General features: G+C 42.6%; 2 protein-coding genes across 3 annotated transcripts in view; one reads left to right on the top strand and one right to left on the bottom strand.

Annotated features, from left to right (window-relative positions):
- PSTK (phosphoseryl-tRNA kinase) overlaps positions 1-7,034 on the bottom strand; it is a 22,654-nt gene extending 15,620 nt beyond the window's left edge. The window contains exons 1-2 of the mRNA XM_089668929.1: positions 6,765-7,034; positions 1,333-1,630 (exon numbers count right to left, since the gene is read on the bottom strand). Of these exons, the coding sequence (XP_089525055.1) occupies positions 1,333-1,630; positions 6,765-6,989 (523 nt within the window). The 5' untranslated portion in view covers positions 6,990-7,034. The remainder of the gene's footprint in view (positions 1-1,332; positions 1,631-6,764) is intronic.
- LOC149474203 (uncharacterized) lies at positions 6,795-19,664 on the top strand. Of its 2 annotated transcripts, XM_089668888.1 has the most exons (4): positions 6,795-7,528; positions 12,446-12,581; positions 13,500-13,569; positions 16,688-19,664. In XM_089668888.1, exon 4 carries the CDS (start codon positions 16,689-16,691, stop codon positions 19,323-19,325), a length of 2,637 nt encoding a protein of 878 aa, XP_089525014.1. In that variant the 5' UTR covers positions 6,795-7,528; positions 12,446-12,581; positions 13,500-13,569; position 16,688; the 3' UTR covers positions 19,326-19,664. The 2 variants fall into 2 exon arrangements, with proteins under 2 accessions (XP_089525014.1, XP_089525006.1); XM_089668880.1 differs by lacking the exon at positions 12,446-12,581.

Genomic DNA, 19,664 nt, shown 5'->3' with positions numbered 1-19,664 from the left:
TCACACAACATGTAACCTGCCGCCCGCTACACATTCTAGTAAATGGGGAAGGGAAGCAAATGTCCTGCAAGTGCTTGCGATTGTTGACAAAAACTGGGTTAAAACAGGCGGTCGCATCGCTTCCTCACTGCCTGCCAGTAGACTCCAAATGCGGATCAGGCTTCAGTGGCAAGGGAGATTTGTATGCATGCTTAAATCTACCCTTATGAATGAGCAATCAGCGCTGCTTGTTCATTCAGATTAGCAAAAGAGAACTCAGAGCAAGTGGCTTGCTATGAGAGCACTCGGCAGGCAGGAAGAGCGGACAGCGCCAGCAGGGGACCCGAGAAGAAGAAGATTGGGGCTGCTCTGTGCAAAACCATCACACAGAGCAGGTAAGTATAACATGTTTGTTATTTAAAAAAAAGAAATTAAATTCTAAAAGCTCAATAATCACTTTAAATGCCATTAAACAAAATTTTAATGATAATTCTTCTTTAAGCCTTCCAAAAAAAAAGGTAAGTATAGTGTGTGTGAACACAGTCTGACTAATTTATGAAACTGCAATTAAAATTTTTATAGCCATAAACCCAATCCCCATCCTGAACCCCACCAAGCCAGTGTCTGTAAAGTTGATCATAAATAAATCTAATAAGACCCTTTTTCAGAATGAGACCTTCTTTTCTATACCAATTCCCACTCCAAATCTCCCCAATCCACTGTCTGAAAAATGTAAACAGAGAAGCTCTAAGGCTCTATATCCTCTGTTCATACCAGGGACAGGAGCAGAAAGTGAATAAAGTCTATACTTGTTTTTGAATGAGACCTTCTCTTTTAATTTGATTCCCACTCCATATCTCTCCATTTCATGGTCTGCAGAGTTTATATGGAGAAGCTCTGAGGCCTCATATCCTTTGTTCATACCAGGGGCAACAACTGAAAGTGAATACATATAAGACTATATTTGTTTCAGAATGAAATTCTCTCTACTATTCGAATCCCCACCAATCCATTGTCTGCAAAGTTCATATGGAGAAGCTCTATGACTCTATATCCTCTGTTCATACCTGGGACACCAGGTGAAGGTGAATAAACCTAAGACTATCCTTGTTTTGGAATCAGATCTTCTCTTCTATCCTAATTCCCTCTTAGAATCCCACTAATTGACTGTCAGACAGAGCAGCTTTGAGGCCTCCTGACCTCTGTCCATACCAAAGACAAAAGCTCAAAGCAAAAAAACCTAAACCACCCTTGTATTGGGTGCGTATGACCAAGCTTTAGAGAAACCAATATAGCGATAGTGAGGATAAAATGTCTAATCCGGAAAGCCAGTAATGAATGGAAAGTACTTACATTTACGTGCCAGCTGATACACCTCATACCGCATGCTCTGATAGTAGAAATTATCGTCTAGTATGAAGTATAAAGGAAAATCTACTGGACTAATACAAAAATGCTGGGACTCCAAGTTCAAACTTGAGGAACTTGAGGCAGATATTAAGCCTTGACATGCCAGGCATTGGCAAAACCGTTTCCACACACTGTCTTTGACACCACTGGGGGCCTGTAGAGGAGAGAAGCTGGACACAGACACTATAAGATGTTCCAGGCACTGCAGGAGTTGCTGGCGATACTGCTTCCACAGGGATTGCTGCAAAACAAGGCACAAGATATACAGCATTTATTACATATATTGTGTGAGCTGGACAGCTGCCACACTTAGAAGTTATGGCTTACATTTTCAGCCTTTCATACTTCTTAAAGCGGTAGTAAACCATGTAAGAAAAAAAAAATAATAATGGTCCCCCAACAGGTAATGTCATATTGTGTAGTATGCACTGCACACCAGCACATTAGGACAGACTTGCCTATAAAACAGATCCCTCCAGCAGAAAGCTGTCACTGTTGATTGGGATTCTATCTTCACCTGGTCTTCCTTTGAGATTCACAGGTTCTGGCCATTTGATTGGCCAAGCTGCAATGACGTCAGTCCCACGCATGCACACGGGAGTCACAATCGCAGCAAAGTTCTGTCAATGGGCGGCATACTTGAGTGTGTCATCCATTCACAGCCGGTGACTTGACCAGCTCTTACACATGTGACTATCTCCTAAATGATGTATGTTTAGGAGATATTCACTGTACCTACAGGTAAGCCTTATTATAGGTATACCTGTAGGTACACGTGAAAAAGCAAGCTTTAGTGGGCCAATGAGCCTAGCCCCCATTCACATCTAAGGGTTTTGTTTTGTGTTTCCCAAAGTGCAATAATGATCAGAATGAAAAATCCTATTATTTTTGATTGGCCTGATCACACTTGAGCATTGTATTGTTTGCCATCTGTCATGTGAAACTCAGAAAAGTACATAATCTTCTTTGGGGCAGAAGTTTGGGTTTTTGGCCCATTAATTTTAACCATTTTTTGACCAAAAGACAGCTACAGTGCAGTCGTCCAGTTCTGGGAGGGCGTCCATGGATGTCCTCCTAGAACCTAACTACCTGTGAGCCCTTGGGACGTGCATCGAGCATGCTATGTGACCGCTGTGTCCCTTGATCACAGATTGTAGTACAGGGCCAATCACAGTAGACCTTTACCATGTGATGAGCTGTGCCCAAATACAGCTGATCACATGTAAACATACTTGCTGGTTATCAGCAATCCTTTCCTCACACGTTGTGTCTGTGTAAAGAAAGGAGAGCTGATAACTGGCCGGGCTGTTTGTACATGGTTTACACTGATAATCAGGGCACTGATTATCAGTGCCAATCAGTGCAGCTTATCAGTGCCACCCATTAGTGCAACCTGATCAGCACCTCCTCATCAGTGGAGCTTATCAGTGCCTATCAGTGCAGCCTCATCAGCGCACATCAGTGAAGAAGAAAAATTATTTGCAAAATTTTATAACAGAAACTAAGAAAACAATTTTTTTTTCAAAATGTTAAATCTTTTTTTGTTTGTTTAGCAAAAAAAAAACCCCAGTGATGATTAAATACCACCAAAAGAAAGCTCTATTTATGTGAAAACAAATTATAAAAATTTCATATGGATACAGTGTTGCATGACCGTGCAATTGTCAAGGTGCCCTGTAGGCTAGTAGTTAATCAGCCACAGAACCTGTGTAATGAATATGTGTTCGGTTTTAACCCCTTGCCTACCGGGCACTTATATCCCCTTCCTGCCCAGGCCAGTTTACAGCTTTAAGCGCTGTCACACTTTGAATGACAATTGCGCAGTCATGCAACACTGTACCCATATGAAAGTTTTATCATTTTTTTGAGACAGAGCTTTCTTTTGATGGTATTTAATCACCTCTGGGTTTTTTATTTTTTGCTAAACAAACCAAAAACAACTGAAAATTTTGAAAAAAAAAAACAAGTTTTTTCTTATTTTTTGTAATAAAATTTTGTAAACAAGTGATTTTTCTCCTTCACTGATATGCGCTAATGAGGCTGCAGTGATGCGCACTGATGAGGAGGCACTGATGAGGGGGCACTAGTAGGTGGCACTGATGGGTATTTCAGGCATCACTGAAGGGCACTGAAAGGCAGCACTCATATATGGCACTGATAGGTGGCACTGACTGGCACTAATGACGCGCACTGATAGGAGGCACTGACTGGCAGCTCAGATGGGCACTGCTATGTGGCATTGATGTGCACTGACAGGTGGCAATGCTGGGGCTACACTGATCATCAGAGCACACTGATCATCAGTGCTCTGATGATCAGTGTACATGTCCCCTCTGAGGAATGCCGATTACCGGCTCTCCTCTCCTCTCGAAAGGTCAGCGTGACAGCTCATGAGGAGAGAAATGCCGACATCCAGAATTTCGTTATTTACATGTGATCAGCTGTGATTGGACACAGCTGATCACATGACCAAGCCAACATCTTCAGCTCTTTCCATGAATCGGTGATCCGCTGTGTCCGAAGGACACAGCGCACCACCGATCGCCGTGCTGCGTGCTCCGGGAGACCCGCACGCGCGGTTAGAGTGGGTGGATGTCATATGAACGAGAGAACCGCCTTGCGCCCGTCATTACCTTATATGGCGGACGGGAGGCAAATAAAGGGATGAGGTGGCAACTCTAGCACAACCCCCTTTGGCCACTATGTTGGGTTTGGGGAATGGGTCATCAAGCAGCAAAAGCCTGAGTAGAAAAGCTTGTCCCTTGCCAGCAGATGCAGAGTGGGGCCATTGTGCTTCTTGTGGAAGCAGCAACTCTCTGTCGAGGTCTGAGTGACCCCTTACTGAGCCAGAGATAGCTTTTCAATCATTAGACTGAAGCTGCCTGCAGGGCTTTGGCTCAGATGTGTGGGACCTCTGCAAAGAGACCGCTGCTTCCAGACAGCAAGCATCCCACTCTGCAGCTGCTGACAGGGGACGGACCTTTTTACTCAGGCTGTGGCTGCTTTTGCAAAGAAATCAAACTGTTAGACATGGAACATGAGTTGTTGGGATGCACTTTGAATATACACTATATTACCAAAAGTATTGCGACACCCCTCCAAATCATTGGATTCAGGTGTTCCACTCACCTCCATGGCCACAGGTGTATACAATCAAGCACCTAGGCATGCAGACTGCTTCTACAAACATTTGTGAAAGAATGGGTCACTCTCAGGAGCTCAGTGAATTCAAGCGTGGTACCGTGATAGGTTGCCACCTGTGCAATAAGTCCATCTGTGAAATTTCCTTGCTACTGAATATTCCACGGTCAGCTGTTAGTGGTATTATAACAAAGTGGAAGCAACTGGGAACAACAGCAACTCAGCCATGAAGTGGTAGGTCACGTAAAATAACACAGCGGGGACAGTGCATGCTGAAGAGCACAGTGCGCAGAAGTCGCCAACTGTCTGCAGAGTCAATAGCTTAAGACCTCTAAACTTCATGTGGCCTTCAGATTAGCACAACAGTGCATAGAAAGCTTCATGGAATGGGTTTCCATGGCCGAGCAGCTGCATCCAAGCCTTACATCACCAAGCGCAATGCAAATCGTCGGATGCAGTGGTGTAAAGCACGCCGCCACTGAACTCTAGAGCAGTGGAGACGTGTTCTCTGGAGTGACGAATCATGCTTCTCTGTTTGGCAATCCGATGGACATGTCTGGGTTTGGCGGCTGCCAGGAGAATGGTACTTGCCTGACTGCATTGTGCCAAGTGTAACGTTTAGTGGAGGGGGGATTATGGTTTGGGGTTGTTTTTCAGGGGTTGGGCTTGGCCCCTTAGTTCCAGTGAAGGGAACTCTTAAGGCATCAGCATACCAAGACATTTTGGACAATTTCATACTCCCAACTTTGTGGGAACAGTTTGGGGATGGTCCCTTCCTGTTCCAACATGACTGCGTACCAGTGCACAATGCAAGGTCCATAAAGACATGGAGGAGTGAGTTTGGGGTGGAGGAACGTGACTGGCCTGCGCAGAGTCCTGTCCTCAACCCGATAGAATACCTTTGGGAGGAAATAGAATGGAGACTGTGAGCCAGGCCTTCTCATCTGACATCAGTGCCTGACCTCACAAATGCGCTTCTGGAAGAATGGTCAAACATTCCCATAGACACCCTCCTAAACATTATGGACGGCCTTCCCAGGAGAGTTGAAACTGTTATAGCTGCAAAGGGCCAACTCAATATTGAACCATACAGACTAAGACTGGGATGCTATCTGTCCTTTCAGCCCCAAATCCAATCATTGTCCAAATCTTGTAGACTTCACCTCTGCAACATCTCCAAGATATGGCCGTTCTTAACCTCTGAAACCCCTAAGCAACTTATTCACTCCCTTGTTGTCTCTCACCTTGACTATTGTAACTCCCTCCTCATTGGCCGACCTCATCGCAGGCTATCCCCTCTTCAGTCTATCATGAATGCTGCTGCCAGACTCATCCACCTTACAAACCGTTCTGTATCTGCCACCCCTCTCTTCCAATCCCTCCACTGGCTTCCCATTGCCCAACAGATAAAATTCAAAACATTAACAACATCTAAAGCCATTTATAAGTCTGCCTCAAATTACAGCACCAATCTTGTCTCCAAATATCACCCAAACCATACTCTCCGCTCCTCGCATGACCTCCTTCTCTATAGCTCCCTTGTCTCCTCCTCCCATGCTCGTCTCCATGACTTTTCCAGAGTTTCCCCCATCCTCTGGAACTCTCTACCCCAATTTATCAGACTATCGCCTACTCTGCTCACTTTTAGGCGATCTCTGAAAACCTGTCTATTCTGGGAAGCCTATCCTGCCATCAGCTAATAATGGAATCTTCTATTCCTCCTACCAGTCCATCCCACGCAGTTATTACCTTTTGTACCACTAGCTCCTCCCTCTTAGATTGTAAGCTCCAAGGAGCAGGGCCCTCCTAACCCTCTTGTATTGAACTGTATTGTTTCTGCATTGTCTCCCTTTATATTGTAAAGCGCTGAGCAAACTGTTGGCGCTATATAAATCCTGTATAATAATAATAATAAAGTTCATATGCATGTAAAGGCAGACGTCCCAATAGTTTTGGCAATATAGTGTATTTATATGACATAAACTGAGAAATAGAACAATAAAGTGATATGAATTCGTAGCAATACAAGTCAATAACATTTCATGGTGTTTGTTTTAACACTACACATTGTTCCTCCAGCAATTTGTGTACATTGCCCACACTTGCTGGCTTCACAGACTCGCAATACGCTACCAAACGCCATCTTTACTGAGGGAAGCAGCAAGTGACTGCTTCATAAACCTCATTGGCTGATAGGCAGAAGCATCGCTTTTATCATTGGTCAGTTCACTCACTTCTTTTCCGCCCGGTTCCAGAGACTGACAGGAAACCTCGCGAGATTCATAGAGCGATTCCTCTTCAAAAGCATCCGCCGCAAGGATACAGTCATAGGACAATACGACAATGGTGTACAGGCTTTCCTTCTGCTTCAGTGCGGCTGCCAAGGTAGACTTCCCAGCCCCGGGCAGCCCGCACAATACACACAACCCCATTGGCCAGTTGCTCTCTCGCTTGCTCATGCTGACGCTTTGTTCCTGCAGTGCGCATGTGCTAGAAGGATGATTGGCATTTCTGCGGGCTATTGACTTAGCTGGACCACGCCTGCTTGGCGAGAGGGGCCGGCCTGTCGCTATGGTTACGCGCCTGCTCCAGCTAATAGGATAACGGGAAAGTATAGCAGCCGCCTACGTAGGCATGAAGTAAGGTTAGATTTGTGATGTAGGCTTCCTGTTGTGGTCCTAAGTCACGCTCCGATTCACAAAGTGCCCCCTGAATCCCTTCAAAGATACCTGGAAGATTCTGCCAATAAATCTGCCTTCCTTGAACTTCCTTCAATAGGGTGACAACGTTTTTTTAACAGCAGTGAAATTGCTTCAGAGTTGTCACCTGAAGCAGCAAAGGTGTGTGAGCACAGAAGGGGTGGGTGAGGTGATCACTACTGTCACTGGTGATAATAATTGTCCTCAACACTGCCTGAACTCGCTTTTGCACAGCAAGCTCCACCCACAGCCCCAGCGCTGACCCCATCGCTTGCACTGTACGTACTGTCTGCGTGACGGTGAGTATATCTCTTTTATTGAGTGTTCAGTCAGATAACTGTCCAGCTATAAGCCTAGGTTCACATAATTGCAGGTCGGGAAGGCGTGCTTAATCACGTGCCTTCCCCAACCTGCTGGCAAAACGCGCTGCTCTTTAGCAGACGCACGGAGTGCCATTAATTCTTAATGGCACCCCCACTCATCAGCAAAACACCTGCATTTTCACATACAGCCTATGCAGGACTGGACTGGGACAAAATATAGGCCTGGGTATTTTGGACTGAGCAGCCCAAAGCCTGGGGGCCCTTTCCTTGGAGCCCGGTGGCTGAATGCCAGGGCCTGATTGCAAGAGCGACTTTTGTGACCCTGGTAATTCTGCCATTAGTGTCAGTAAGTTTTTATTTAATTCTTCACAATTTTATATTTTATTATTTTTTAACATTTTTTTTTTTTTGTAGGCGAGAAAGAAAGTAGGAAGGAGAGAAAGAGGGAAAGAAGAAAGGAGGGAAAGAAAGAAGGAAGGAGGGAAACACGGAAAGAAAGAAGGAAGGAGGGAAAGAAGGAAGGAGGGAAAGACAGAAAGAAGGAGGGGAAGGAAGGAGGGAAAGACAGAAAGAAGGAGGGGAAAGAAGGAGGGGAAAGAAGGAGGGGAAAGAAGGAGGGGAAGACAGAAAGAAAGAAGGAAGGAGGGAAAGACAGAAAGAAGGAAAGAAAGAAGGAAGGAAGAGGGAAAGAAAGAAGGAAGGAGGGAAAGACAGAAAGAAAGAGGGAATGAAAGAAGGAAGGAGGGAAAGACAGAAAGAAAGAGGGAATGAAAGAAGGAAGGAAAGAAAGAAGGAAGGAGGGAAAGACAGAAAGAAAGAGGGAAAGAAGGAAGGAGGGAAAGACAGAAAGAAAGAGGGAAAGAAGGAAGGAAGGAAAGACAGAAAGAAAGAGGGAAAGAAGGAAGGAAGGAAAGACAGAAAGAAAGAGGGAAAGAAGGAAGGAAGGAAAGACTGAAAGAAAGAGGGAAAGAAAGAAGGAAGGAGAGAAAGACAGAAAGAAAGAGGGAAAGAAAGAAGGAAGGAGGGAAAGACAGAAAGAAGGAAGGAGAGAAACAAAGACAAAAGGAGGGAAAGAGGGAAAGAAAGAAAGAGGGAAAGAAAGAAAGAGGGAAAGAAAGAAAGAAAGAAAGAAAGAAAGAGGGAAAGAAAGAAAGAAAGAGGGAAAGACAGAAAGAAAGAGGGAAAGACAGAAAGGAAGGAGGGAAAGACAGAAAGAGGGAAAGACAGAAAGGAAGGAGGGAAAGACAGAAAGGAAGGAGGGAAAGACAGAAAGGAAGGAGGGAAAGAAAGAAAGAGGGAAAGGCAGAAAGAGGGAAAGAAGGAAGGAAGGAGGGAAAGACAGAAAGAAGGATGGAGGGAAAGAAGGAAGGAGAGAAAGAAAGAGAGAAAGAAGGAAGAAAGGAGAGAAGGAAGGAAGGAGGGAAAGACAGAAAGAAAGAGGGAAAGAAAGGAGGGAAAGGGGAAGGAGGTAAAAACAGAAAGAAAGAAGGAAGGAGGGAAAGACAGGAAGGAAGGAGGGAAAGAAAGAAAGAGGGAAATAATGAAGGAAGAAAGGAGGGAAAGACAGAGGGAAAGACAGAGGGAAATAGAGAAAATAAAGGAAAAGTAGAGAAACAGGAGACAGAGAGTGAGAAAGAAAGAGAGGCGTATAGAAAGAAAGAAGGAGGGGGAAGAAGGAGGGAGGGAAACAGGAGATAGAGAGACATATAGAAGGAGGGAAAGAAGAAAGGAGAGAAACAGGAGACAGACAGAAAGAGAGACATATAGAAGGAGGGAAAGAAAGAGGGAAAGGAGAGAAAGAAAGACATAGAAGGAAAGAAGGAAGGAGGGAAAAAGGAGACAGAGAGAAAGAAAAGGAGATGTATAAAAGGAGAGTAAGAAAGAAAGGAAGGAGAGAAACAGGAGACAGAGAGAGAAAGACAGAGAAAGAAAGAAAGAGAGACATATAGAAAGAGGGAAGGAGGGAAAGAAGAAAGAAAGAAAGAAGAGAAACAGGAGACAGAGAGAAAGAAGGAGGGAAAGAAAGATGGAGGGAAAGAAAGAAGGAAGGAGGGAAAGACAGAAAGAAGGAGGGAAAGAAGGCGGGAAAAAAAGAAAGGAGGAGGGAAAGAAAGAAGGAAGGAGGGAAAAAGGAGACAGAGATCGAGAAAGAAAAAGAGACGTATAGAAGGAGGGTAAGAAAGAAAGGAGAGAAACAGGAGACAGAGAAAGAAAGAGAGACATATAGAAGGAGGGAAAGAAAGAGGGAAGAAAGGAGAGAAAGAAAGTAGGAGAGAGAAATAAAGGAGAGAAGCAGGAGACCAAGAGAGAGAGGAAGAAAGAGAGAACTTTAAAAAAGAAAGAAAAAAGAAAGAGAAAAAAAATGAGAGAAACGGGAGACAGAGAGAAAGAAAGAATGAAAGGAGAGAGAAAGAAAGTAGAGAAACTGGAGACAGAGAGAGAGAAAAACAGAGAACTATAAAAATGAAAGAAAGAAGAAAGAAAGAGAGATGAGGGAGGGGGCCACTGGAGGAGATGAGGGAGAGGGGGCGACCGCAGGGGGAGCATACAGGAGCTGACTGCATGCAGTAGATTGATAGGAGAGGTGGCTGGGCGGCATATAGAGGAACCGCTGCTCGGCCACCTCTCCTATCCAGACGTCCCTGGCCTACCGGGCAAATGCTCGGTGTGCTCTATGGCCAGTCCGGGCCTGAGCCTATGGCTCTGTGCATTTTTAAAAAAGGATCTAGGACCTTAAATGGTAACTCCGCTTTTGTGAAAAAAATATAGCAAAAAAAATATATAGTATACAATTGCTACAAGTCATATTGTAATTGAATGTTGTTAAAAATTACCTTTCCTTTTCGACCTGCAGCCGCTGTAATTTTGTGTAAAACTCAATGCAATATGGCTACGTGGAGGTGTTCTGTAGTCTGATGGTGTACAGAACGCCCCCTAGAAATGTCATTTCCTGCTTGTGTGATTGGTTCACTGATCGCAGAAGTCTGCACTAAGATGCAAGTCAGAATTTTGGCATCCCCTTATATTTTTGGTGAGCTATTCCATAAGCGTTAATTGTAAAGGGATGCAGACTCTGCAACTTTCCTCATTAAAACACTGAAAGTGCATCAACTGATTATAATGAACACAGACACTCCCATTCAGATATAAGCATTCTGAGGACATAGCGGAATAAACTTTTTTCTCTGACTTTAGTCCCCAGTCATGCCGATGCAAATTGCCATGCAATTTGATCATTTCAAATCGCATGACAAGTCGCACCCTATTGGAATGGAAGTTGTCAAATTGATGCGACTGTCGGAGTCGCTCTGATTATGAAAGTAGTTTGTACACTACTTTTTGCAAGTTTAGGTGCGACTTGCATAGACATCTGTGCATGAAGGCGCACAGATGTTTCCAAATCGCACCTGAAGTTGGACTGACATTCGACTTTGAAATCGTGCAAATTCAAGTGAAGTCGCAGGATTTCAAAGTCGGATTCGGTGTGACCAAAGCCTTCATCAGAAATGAAGTCCCATTGGATCACTCCATTCTGGTGCCTTTTGCAGCTATAGCATTACGTTTTTCCTGCTGGCTGCATGCTTATATGTGGCTTCTCAACAGGTGGGCCTTAATGTCGAGAGGCCGCAGATATACGTACACAAAAAAAACAGAACTGTGCAGAGAGCGTGCACCGTGCACGCTCCCGGCAGCTAACGAAAAGCTCCCTATCTCTACTTTCCGATCATGTGACAGCCAATCACGGCGGTCACATGATCAGAAACCCTGCCCCACCTCCCAGTATCTAAAACCCCTTAAAAGGCCAGGAGGCGCACGCCAAAAGGTTAAAGTGATGTAAAACGTTCTTTTTTTAATAATAAACATGTTAGACTTACCTTGTCTCCCACACTACACACAATGTGGAAGTGCAATTATTTTAGTAAAAAAGTTTTGCGACTTCTATTAGTGTCCAGCAGAGCACTGGTTAAAGCTTGTAGGATGAGTTTTCATTCTCCCCCGAATGTCCTGTGAGGCTGCAGGACTTCTGACCCTCTGTGCTGATTGGCCTGTGCTGATTACAGGCACCCACCCCCCAAAAAAAAACCCTCTCTAGCAATACACACCAAACTGAGCATGTGCATTTTGCAGGGAAGTTTTGATTTAAATAAAGTTGATTTAAATAACGATTTAAATCACTAGTGACAAGGCTTGATTTAAATCTTAATTTCTTAAAGAGCAACTGTCATCTCTTTCCCGCAGTGGATCCTCCTGTGATCCGCTGTTGACGCACCGACAGTCCCATTCACGTTAGTGACACGACAAGGTGAGGGACGTGGCAGCAGCAGGTGAGTGGATGGCAGCTAACAGGCGCTGCCATGATGGATCTAAAATGACAGGTGCTCTTTAAATGTAAGGAATCCGACTCGTTCTTGGTGGTAGTTAGAATCCGTAATATTTGCAAACCAAATGAAGGTTTTCCTTTTTAGAATAATAAGCTGTCAGGTTAGTAAGATAATGATATCAGAACTGATTTTAGGTTAATAGGTTAATCACACATAGCTGGAGAACTACTCAAATTCTTTTATTTCATGTTTTTTCTCATGGTGACTGTGAAATTGTGTGAATTCATCAATGCAGTGCATGTGATCTCAGCTTGCAGAGCTTGGATTCATTGAATGAGTTTACCAAAAATGAAAATATTGCAGAATATACAGCCTCATACTACATAACGAAGCTCCATTTCATGCTGAATAAACTAAATTATTAATGTGTCTTAAATAGAAAACTATCTTTAGATAGATTGTTACTCCAAAAGCATTTTATTAAAATAAATTCGATAAAGATAAAAAAAAATCAGATTTAAATTAAAAAAATCAGATTTTTTTTTAATTTTTTTATTTTTTAAAATCATAGATTTTTATCCACCCTAGTAGCTTGCCCCCAAGGCTCAGCAGATTGTTTGGGGACAGTAGAAGAAGGGGAGGATCAGAGAAGAGAGGATCAAGCATCCTTTTAACACAATGCAGAGGATTACCTCTTAGTTTCCACAGTGAGTATAACAAGCATACTTTACTGCATATACAGACTGATTTTACTGTTGTGGGTTTAGTGACACTTCAAATGCTGAAGATTGTAGTGGAGGCTGTAGAACTTAAACAGCGAGTAGATAGGAAATAAAGGTTCTGGAGAAGTACGTATAAAACCTCTTCTGTTACATCAAGTACTTTGGCAGATTTTTTTTGGGTGACAATGTTTTAAATGTTACAAATTTGATAAGAGTTACTAGACCAGGGGTGGGCAAACTTTTTGACTTGAGGGCCGCAATGGGTTCATATATTGGACCCGGGGGCCAGACCAAGAGTAGATGAATGATGTGTATGTGTCATCCTAAGTAAGTATAGTAATATTCCCCCATAGTAAGCATAGTAATTAATCCCCCATATAGTAATTCATCCCCCATATAGTAATTCATCCCCCATATAGTAATTCATCCCCCATATAGTAATTCAATCCCCCATATAGTAATTCAATCCCCCATATAGTAATTCAATCCCCCATATAGTAATTCATCCCCCCTATAGTAATTCATTCCCCATATTAAGTCCCCAAGTCCCCCCTGTGTCAATTCACTTACCTTTGCTCCGCACGTTCCTCTCGCCGTGTTCCCGTGTCGTTCCGGTGTAGCATGAAAATCTGTCTCCTATGAGGATCTGTCCCCCTCAACGTATCTGCGCATGTGCCAGTTTCAGGCATTAGCAGCCGATCGGCGATCTCCGGCACATGCGCAGATACGTCGAGGGGGACAGATCCTCATAGGAGACAGATTTTCATGCTACACGGCGGACTGTGAGAGGAGCCTAGTGGGAGCCTAGCTCCGCGGGCCGGATTAAAAGGTCCGCCGGGCCGTAGTTTGCCCATTGCTGTACTAGACTGATGTTTTTATGTTAACCATGCCTTTTCATTTCAGATTGCATGCCTTCTACACATTACCTTGTATGAACCTGCAAATATCCTGGTCCATTTGAAGCTAAAGACAAGTAAGAGAAAGTGTAATTAAAAGTGTTTTGTTGTTTAGTGTCGCTCAGTGTTTCATATGTCAGTGATAGACAAAGGTTAAAATGTTCATATGCTTTGCAGAGAGTAAAGCAGACCATAGAATAGATGATACGATTTTCTTTCCTTCCACCACTGGTAGAAGGAAAGAAAAATCACTCCATTCCCCCATCACCACTGACTGCCTCCCGCTGAGCTATTGTGTTCTTCTGACAGGGAACCTTCCCTGCCAACAGAACACAATGCTCACTGCTAGCAGCTAAGGCTGCCAGCAGTAATCACGGTATGAAAAACTTGACAGGTTGTTTGTACTGCAGTCGACTGATGCATCGACTTCAATACAACCAGCCTGCCCGTAGATGGATTGAATCTCAGCCGGTCACTGTTGAACCAGCCAAGATTCAATCCATCTAGGTTAGCTTTAGGAATGATTAGAACTTCCATTTTATCTTCCATTCTTTTTATTGTAAAAGAATAAACAGATTTGCAAATCACAGTCGTCATTAGAACCCGCTTACGTAGAAATAACAGATGAGAATTAGGATTCCACGCAAAACCCCAAAAATGGACTGAACAAAATTATTGGCATCTTCTCAATTGTAAGAAATAATTGCATTCCAAGTTTGTGATGCTCCTGTAATTTGTAATTAAACTCACCTGTATCAATTAACAGATCTTAATGTTCCTGTGTCCACTGTGCACAACATTGTCAAGAAGTTTACAGCACATGGCACTGTAGCTAATCCCTCCTGGACGTGGATGAATGAGAAAAACTTGATCAAAGATTGCAGCAAAGGATTGTTCAAATGGTGGATAAAGAACCTCAATCAACTTCCAGACAAATTCATGCTGATCCTCAGGCACAGGGTACAACTGTGTCAGCTCGCACTATACATTGCCATCTGAATGAAAAGGGACGCTATGGTAGGAGACCCCAGAGGACCCCACTGCTGACACAGAAACATAAAAAAGCCAGATTTGAGTTTGCCAAAACTTACCTGAGGAAGCCAAAATCCTTTTGGGAAGATGTGCTGTGGACAGGCAAAACAAAATTACAGCTTTGTGATAAAGCCCATCATTCTACTGTTTTCAGAAAAAGAAATGAGGCCTTTAAAGAAAAGGATACAATCCCTACAGTCACTCATGGTGGAGGTTCACTGATGTTTTGGGGTTGCTTTGCTGCTTCAAGCACTGGATGTCTTGACCGTGTGCATGGCATTAAGAAATATGAAGACTGCCAAAGAATTAATTGACTCCGATTGAAATTGGCCCTAGTATGTGTATGTATGAGTTGGGGACCTTAGATTGTATGTTCCTTGAGGGTTAGGGACTGATATGAATTTACAATATATATATATATATATATATATATATATATATATATATGTGTATATATGTAAACTGACGGTGCTATATAAGTACCTTAAATAAATTCTGGGTGCAATGTTGGGCCCAGTGTCAGAAAGTTGGGTCTCTGTCAGAGATCATGGGTCTTACAGTAGGACAATGATCCAAAGCACATGTCAAAAAGCAACCAGAAATGGTTTAAGATAAAGCTCTGGAGAGTACTGAACTGGCCAGCAATGAGTCCAGATCTCAATCCCATAGAGCTCCTGTGGAGAGATCTCAAAACTGCAATTGGGAAAAGGAACCTTCCAATCAGAGAGACCTGGGACAGTTGACGAAAGAAGAGTGATCCAAAATTCCAATAGACAGGTGTAAGACACTCATTGATGGTTACAGGAAGCCATTGATTTCACTTATTTTGGGGTGTGCTACTAAATATTAAATTGAGGGTGCCAATAATTTTGTCCAGTCCGTTTTGGGTGGAATGTGTTAGATTTGTCTTTTGTTTTTCCACTTCTATGTGTCATACCAATACGAACAAAAGAAATAAACATGATAATGCCTAAACATTTCAAATTGCAGACAATTTTCTGGCGAAGTGGTGTATTATCTGACAGAAATGCGGGGGTGCCAATATTTTTGGCCATGACTGTATAAGGAGAAGGAAAGGTTTGGGGGTGACAGGAGAGAGGGGAAATAGTCTTCCCCCATGGCTTGCCCAATCTGAATGTAAGTAGTTAAATAGATAATAACACTTAAAATAAGTAATATCTACAGGTATGAAATAGTCTATGGGCCTGATTAGATACTGGAAAAGAAAAGGAAGAAAAATCAAAACTCATTCTTTGTGTTGAATTCTTTGGCCCTTTTGGGGACATTTCTCTTTTCCTTCAGACCCGGTGACAAGGTGTCATCTGGAAAGTATATGTTAAATAATTTCACCAAGGCAGAGGTAACAATACTGATTTTTTTTTTTTTAATTTTAGAAGGCAAGTTCCAATTTAAGACTTTTATGTGGTATGTTTACGTTGAACATTCTTTTTTTCATTTCATTCCCTGAGACATATTTATCACCATGGAGTTGAGTAATGAGAAATTTCTTCAATGAAGCTTAAGATAACAATAACCACCAGCTGAAGGTTATTACCCCCCTGGTACCCAACCTGTGGCTCGGGGGACATATGTAGCCCTTTGGTGGTTGCCGTGCAGACCTTTGACCACAGCTGTCAGTAGAAGAATTGTTTTGCAAAAAGTCATACAGGAAAATGGAGAACACTTTTGCAGTGAAGGAAATGGGAGGATTATTCAAGAAGACACATAAAGCGTGAGAACTCTTCAGCACAATTTTCTGCCTTGGTCCCAATACCTCTTAGGTTTACAACCATTGTTGTAGCCTATGCACTCTATTTGTATCATAAAACAAAAAAATTCCTTAGAGTGACACTCTTTGTGATCCTGGCAAAGAGTGGATAAAACTGGTTGAATGATAACTTTTCATTTTGCAGCATTTGATAAATTTGGCTCAGCATGGGCAAAAACCAAATGGAAAAGGTTGAACACAAAAGACAGGAAACTTCCATTTTCATAACTTGATAGTCTAGAAAAGGCTTTAATTTCTAGTAATTAGAAACCACGTCAGGAGTTATAAGGTTTACTAGTTTGCTATGTCTTGCACACAAATGCTTCAGTTTGTGAGTCGACAATTATATGATCCTTGAGTTCTGACTGTCTGTCTTTTTTTTTTTTTTTTCTCAGCATGCCAAGTTGTTTAGTTCCTGGATGTACATTTTCCTGGAGAACCAGAACTGCAGAAACCATACTTCATGTTTTTCCTAGGAAATGGGATACCTTACAGATTTGGTTGGAAAAAATCTTTGTAGCCGACGAGATGATGGAAGATCTCATGACAAAAATTCACAGTTCCAGAAAGGGGGCTTATCGGATCTGCTCCAGTCACTTTACAGAGGATGACTATGAGGTACGGGGACCTAATAAGGTTCTGAAAAAAAGTGCAGTGCCATCCATGAATTTGAAACCACCCGTAGAGCTTCACGTAGACCATCTTTACAGCAAAAGACCAGATGAGGAAATGCAGCATGCATCCTCAGAGTCTTACACGCAGCAACCTGTGCCTTTGGAGCCATCTTCACAGGAGCCTGTGCCCTCAGAGTCCCCATTGCTGGACACAGAACAGCATCAAGATCAAAGCTTGCTTTCTGTTTCTTTGACAGATCCAGAAGACATCACTGCTGCATCTGACGGTGAAGCTCTGAACATAGAATTTATGTCTGTTGAGGAATATCAAATGGAGCAAATGGTTGAATCCTTGAGTGAGTATGTGGAAACTAGCACAACAAACTTTGAGCCTGTGGCACAAAAACAAAAAAGAAAGTATACACCAAGAGTTCGTCGAACAGTTGGCATGGTCACCAAGCACTGTCCCACTCATGTGCACAAAAGCACACAGTATGATAAATTTGCTGGAAAGAAAAGTAAAATTGTGCAAGTAGAACGCAGAAAACCACATATGTCTGTAGGGGTGCAATGCAACCTGGCAAGTCTGCCTTCGCTAAGCAGATTTGAAGTAAAGGATGAAACTACAGGAACAGAGGAGGAACAGAAGTACATAAATTTTGTCTTACAATCTACTTTTCTTCCAGACCTACCCAGTGATACCAAATCAGTAGAGGAATTTATACCAAGTCCACTTCCTTTAACTCAGTTCCAACCCTCTCCACCTAGTCAGTTTCTATCAACAAAAAGTAGACATGCAGAAGATAATTCTTTTTCTTTGAAGCAGTCTGTGTCTAAACCTAAAATAGTTTCAATGTCAAAACAACGCAATCGTGATGAGAGCTATAGACCGTCTGTTAAAGAGGATCAAATGGTTCAAAAAGAACTTACAGAAGATGAGATGTTTAGAGATCCTGAGGACCCTGATATATCTTTTATTCCAGTTCAAGATTCAGCAGAGCCTATTTCTTATGCCCGTGAAAATAAATATCTGGTTTTTGGTTCATGTTTAGATGAGCTTCTTTGGAACTGCAGATGTAAAGCAAGCAGCACTTGCACTGGAAAAGTCAGAAAATTAAAAAAATATCTTGTAGGTTCTGCACTTGTGGTCACGGGAGTCTGTTCAAAGGACCACAAGTTCCGTATGTGGGCAAGTCAACCTTTTGTTGGCCGCATGCCTGTAGGAAATCTGTTGCTTTCTGGTGCAATAGTTTGTAGCGGCTCCCATTTTCAAAAAATGAAGGATTTTTTTTCTCTTCTTTGCATGCCAGATATTTCTCAATCCACACACAATAAGAACCAGCAAAAGTATGTCTTCCCAACCATTGAACACCACTGGAAAAATGATCGCGACAGTGTGTTGAAATCTCTGGGGAATAAACCTGTTGCGCTGGCTGCTGATGGACAGTGTGACCCTCCAGGAATTAATATTAAATTTTGTTCTTACATCTTCATGGAGCTCAACACTCAGAAGATCATTGATTTTCAAGTCGAGGAACTACAGCCAGGAGAATCGCCAGACATTCTTGAGCCAAACACATTTCAAATAGCACTAGATAGTCTCCTGAACAGCAAACTAAAAGTAAAAGTCATTACAACTGACAGACATGCTGGCATTCGAAAGATGCTGAGAAGTCACTACAGCAATATCCTTCACAAATATGATTTATGGCACTTAGCAAAATCAGTTGAGCGCAAATTGCAAGCTGCCAGCAAAGAAACGGACTGTGCCCAATTGTCCACCTGGGTTGTCCCAGCCAAGAACCATCTTTTGTGGTCTGCAAGTACATGTGATCACGACCCCCAACTTTTGAAAGAAAAGTGGATTTCGATTGCTTGCCACGCTACCAATATTCATCAGTGGTATTCTGCCTCACAGTACCACTCATGTCACCATTCCACAATTTGGCCAGAAGGGGCCAACAACTATGACTGGCTGCAGACTGGGTCAGCAGCTCATTATAAGTTGAAGGAGATAGTACAAGACAAAAGACTCCTTAGAGACCTGGAGCAGTTGCCACATTTTTGCCACACTGGTGGCCTTGAAGTCTTCCATAGTCTGGCTCACAAATATCGTTCAAAAAGCCACAATCTTCTTATTGACGATATGGTGGCACAATCACAGCTTGCCATCTTGGATCACAACCATAACATCAGTCGAATGCAAGCCATAATAAAAAGACTATATGCTTACAATGACATTGAGGGAGTTTTACATTATCGCCAAGCCTACAACAATGGCAGAAAACAATGGGCAGTATCAAAGATATATGAACCAACAAATCGGTTATTCCTGTTTGATATTTTGTCAGATACTGTGGCCTTTGCATTTGGGGAAAAAAGCTTTCCCTGGCAATCGAGAAAGAGGGCCGCCCAGTAAAAAAAAAATTCGATACAATCTCTACCAATACCTGAAGGACTTTTTGTTCCAAAAACACTGTTTCTACATTTCAGCAAACTGTCAAAACTTTTTTTTTTCTTGCACATGTAATATTAACCACAGAGGTTGTTCTGTCCCTCAGATTGATTTACAATCAGAATAATCCTCTGTAACTATGCGGCACCTTTGTATGAAGCATATATAAGGCAAAAAGTATGTGTAGTGTGTACCTTGTCATGGTCCAGTTTGTGTGTTGACCTTTTTTGTTTTTATATTTCTTTTACTTTGTAAGTGGAATTTTTTTATTACCATTTTTTACTAAAAGTTGGAATTGGAAAA

This window comes from Staurois parvus, unplaced genomic scaffold (genome assembly GCF_062004578.1).
Source record: "Staurois parvus isolate SC_StPar_1 unplaced genomic scaffold, SC_StPar_1.0 ptg000009l, whole genome shotgun sequence".
Taxonomy (NCBI): domain Eukaryota; kingdom Metazoa; phylum Chordata; class Amphibia; order Anura; family Ranidae; genus Staurois; species Staurois parvus.
This window is presented reverse-complemented; position numbering and strand designations above follow the sequence as displayed.

Coding starts and splice junctions, on each gene's coding strand:
- LOC149474203 (XM_089668880.1), top strand. CDS start 16,689: ATGCCAAGTTGTTTAGTTCCTGGATGTACATTTTCCTGGAGAACCAGA.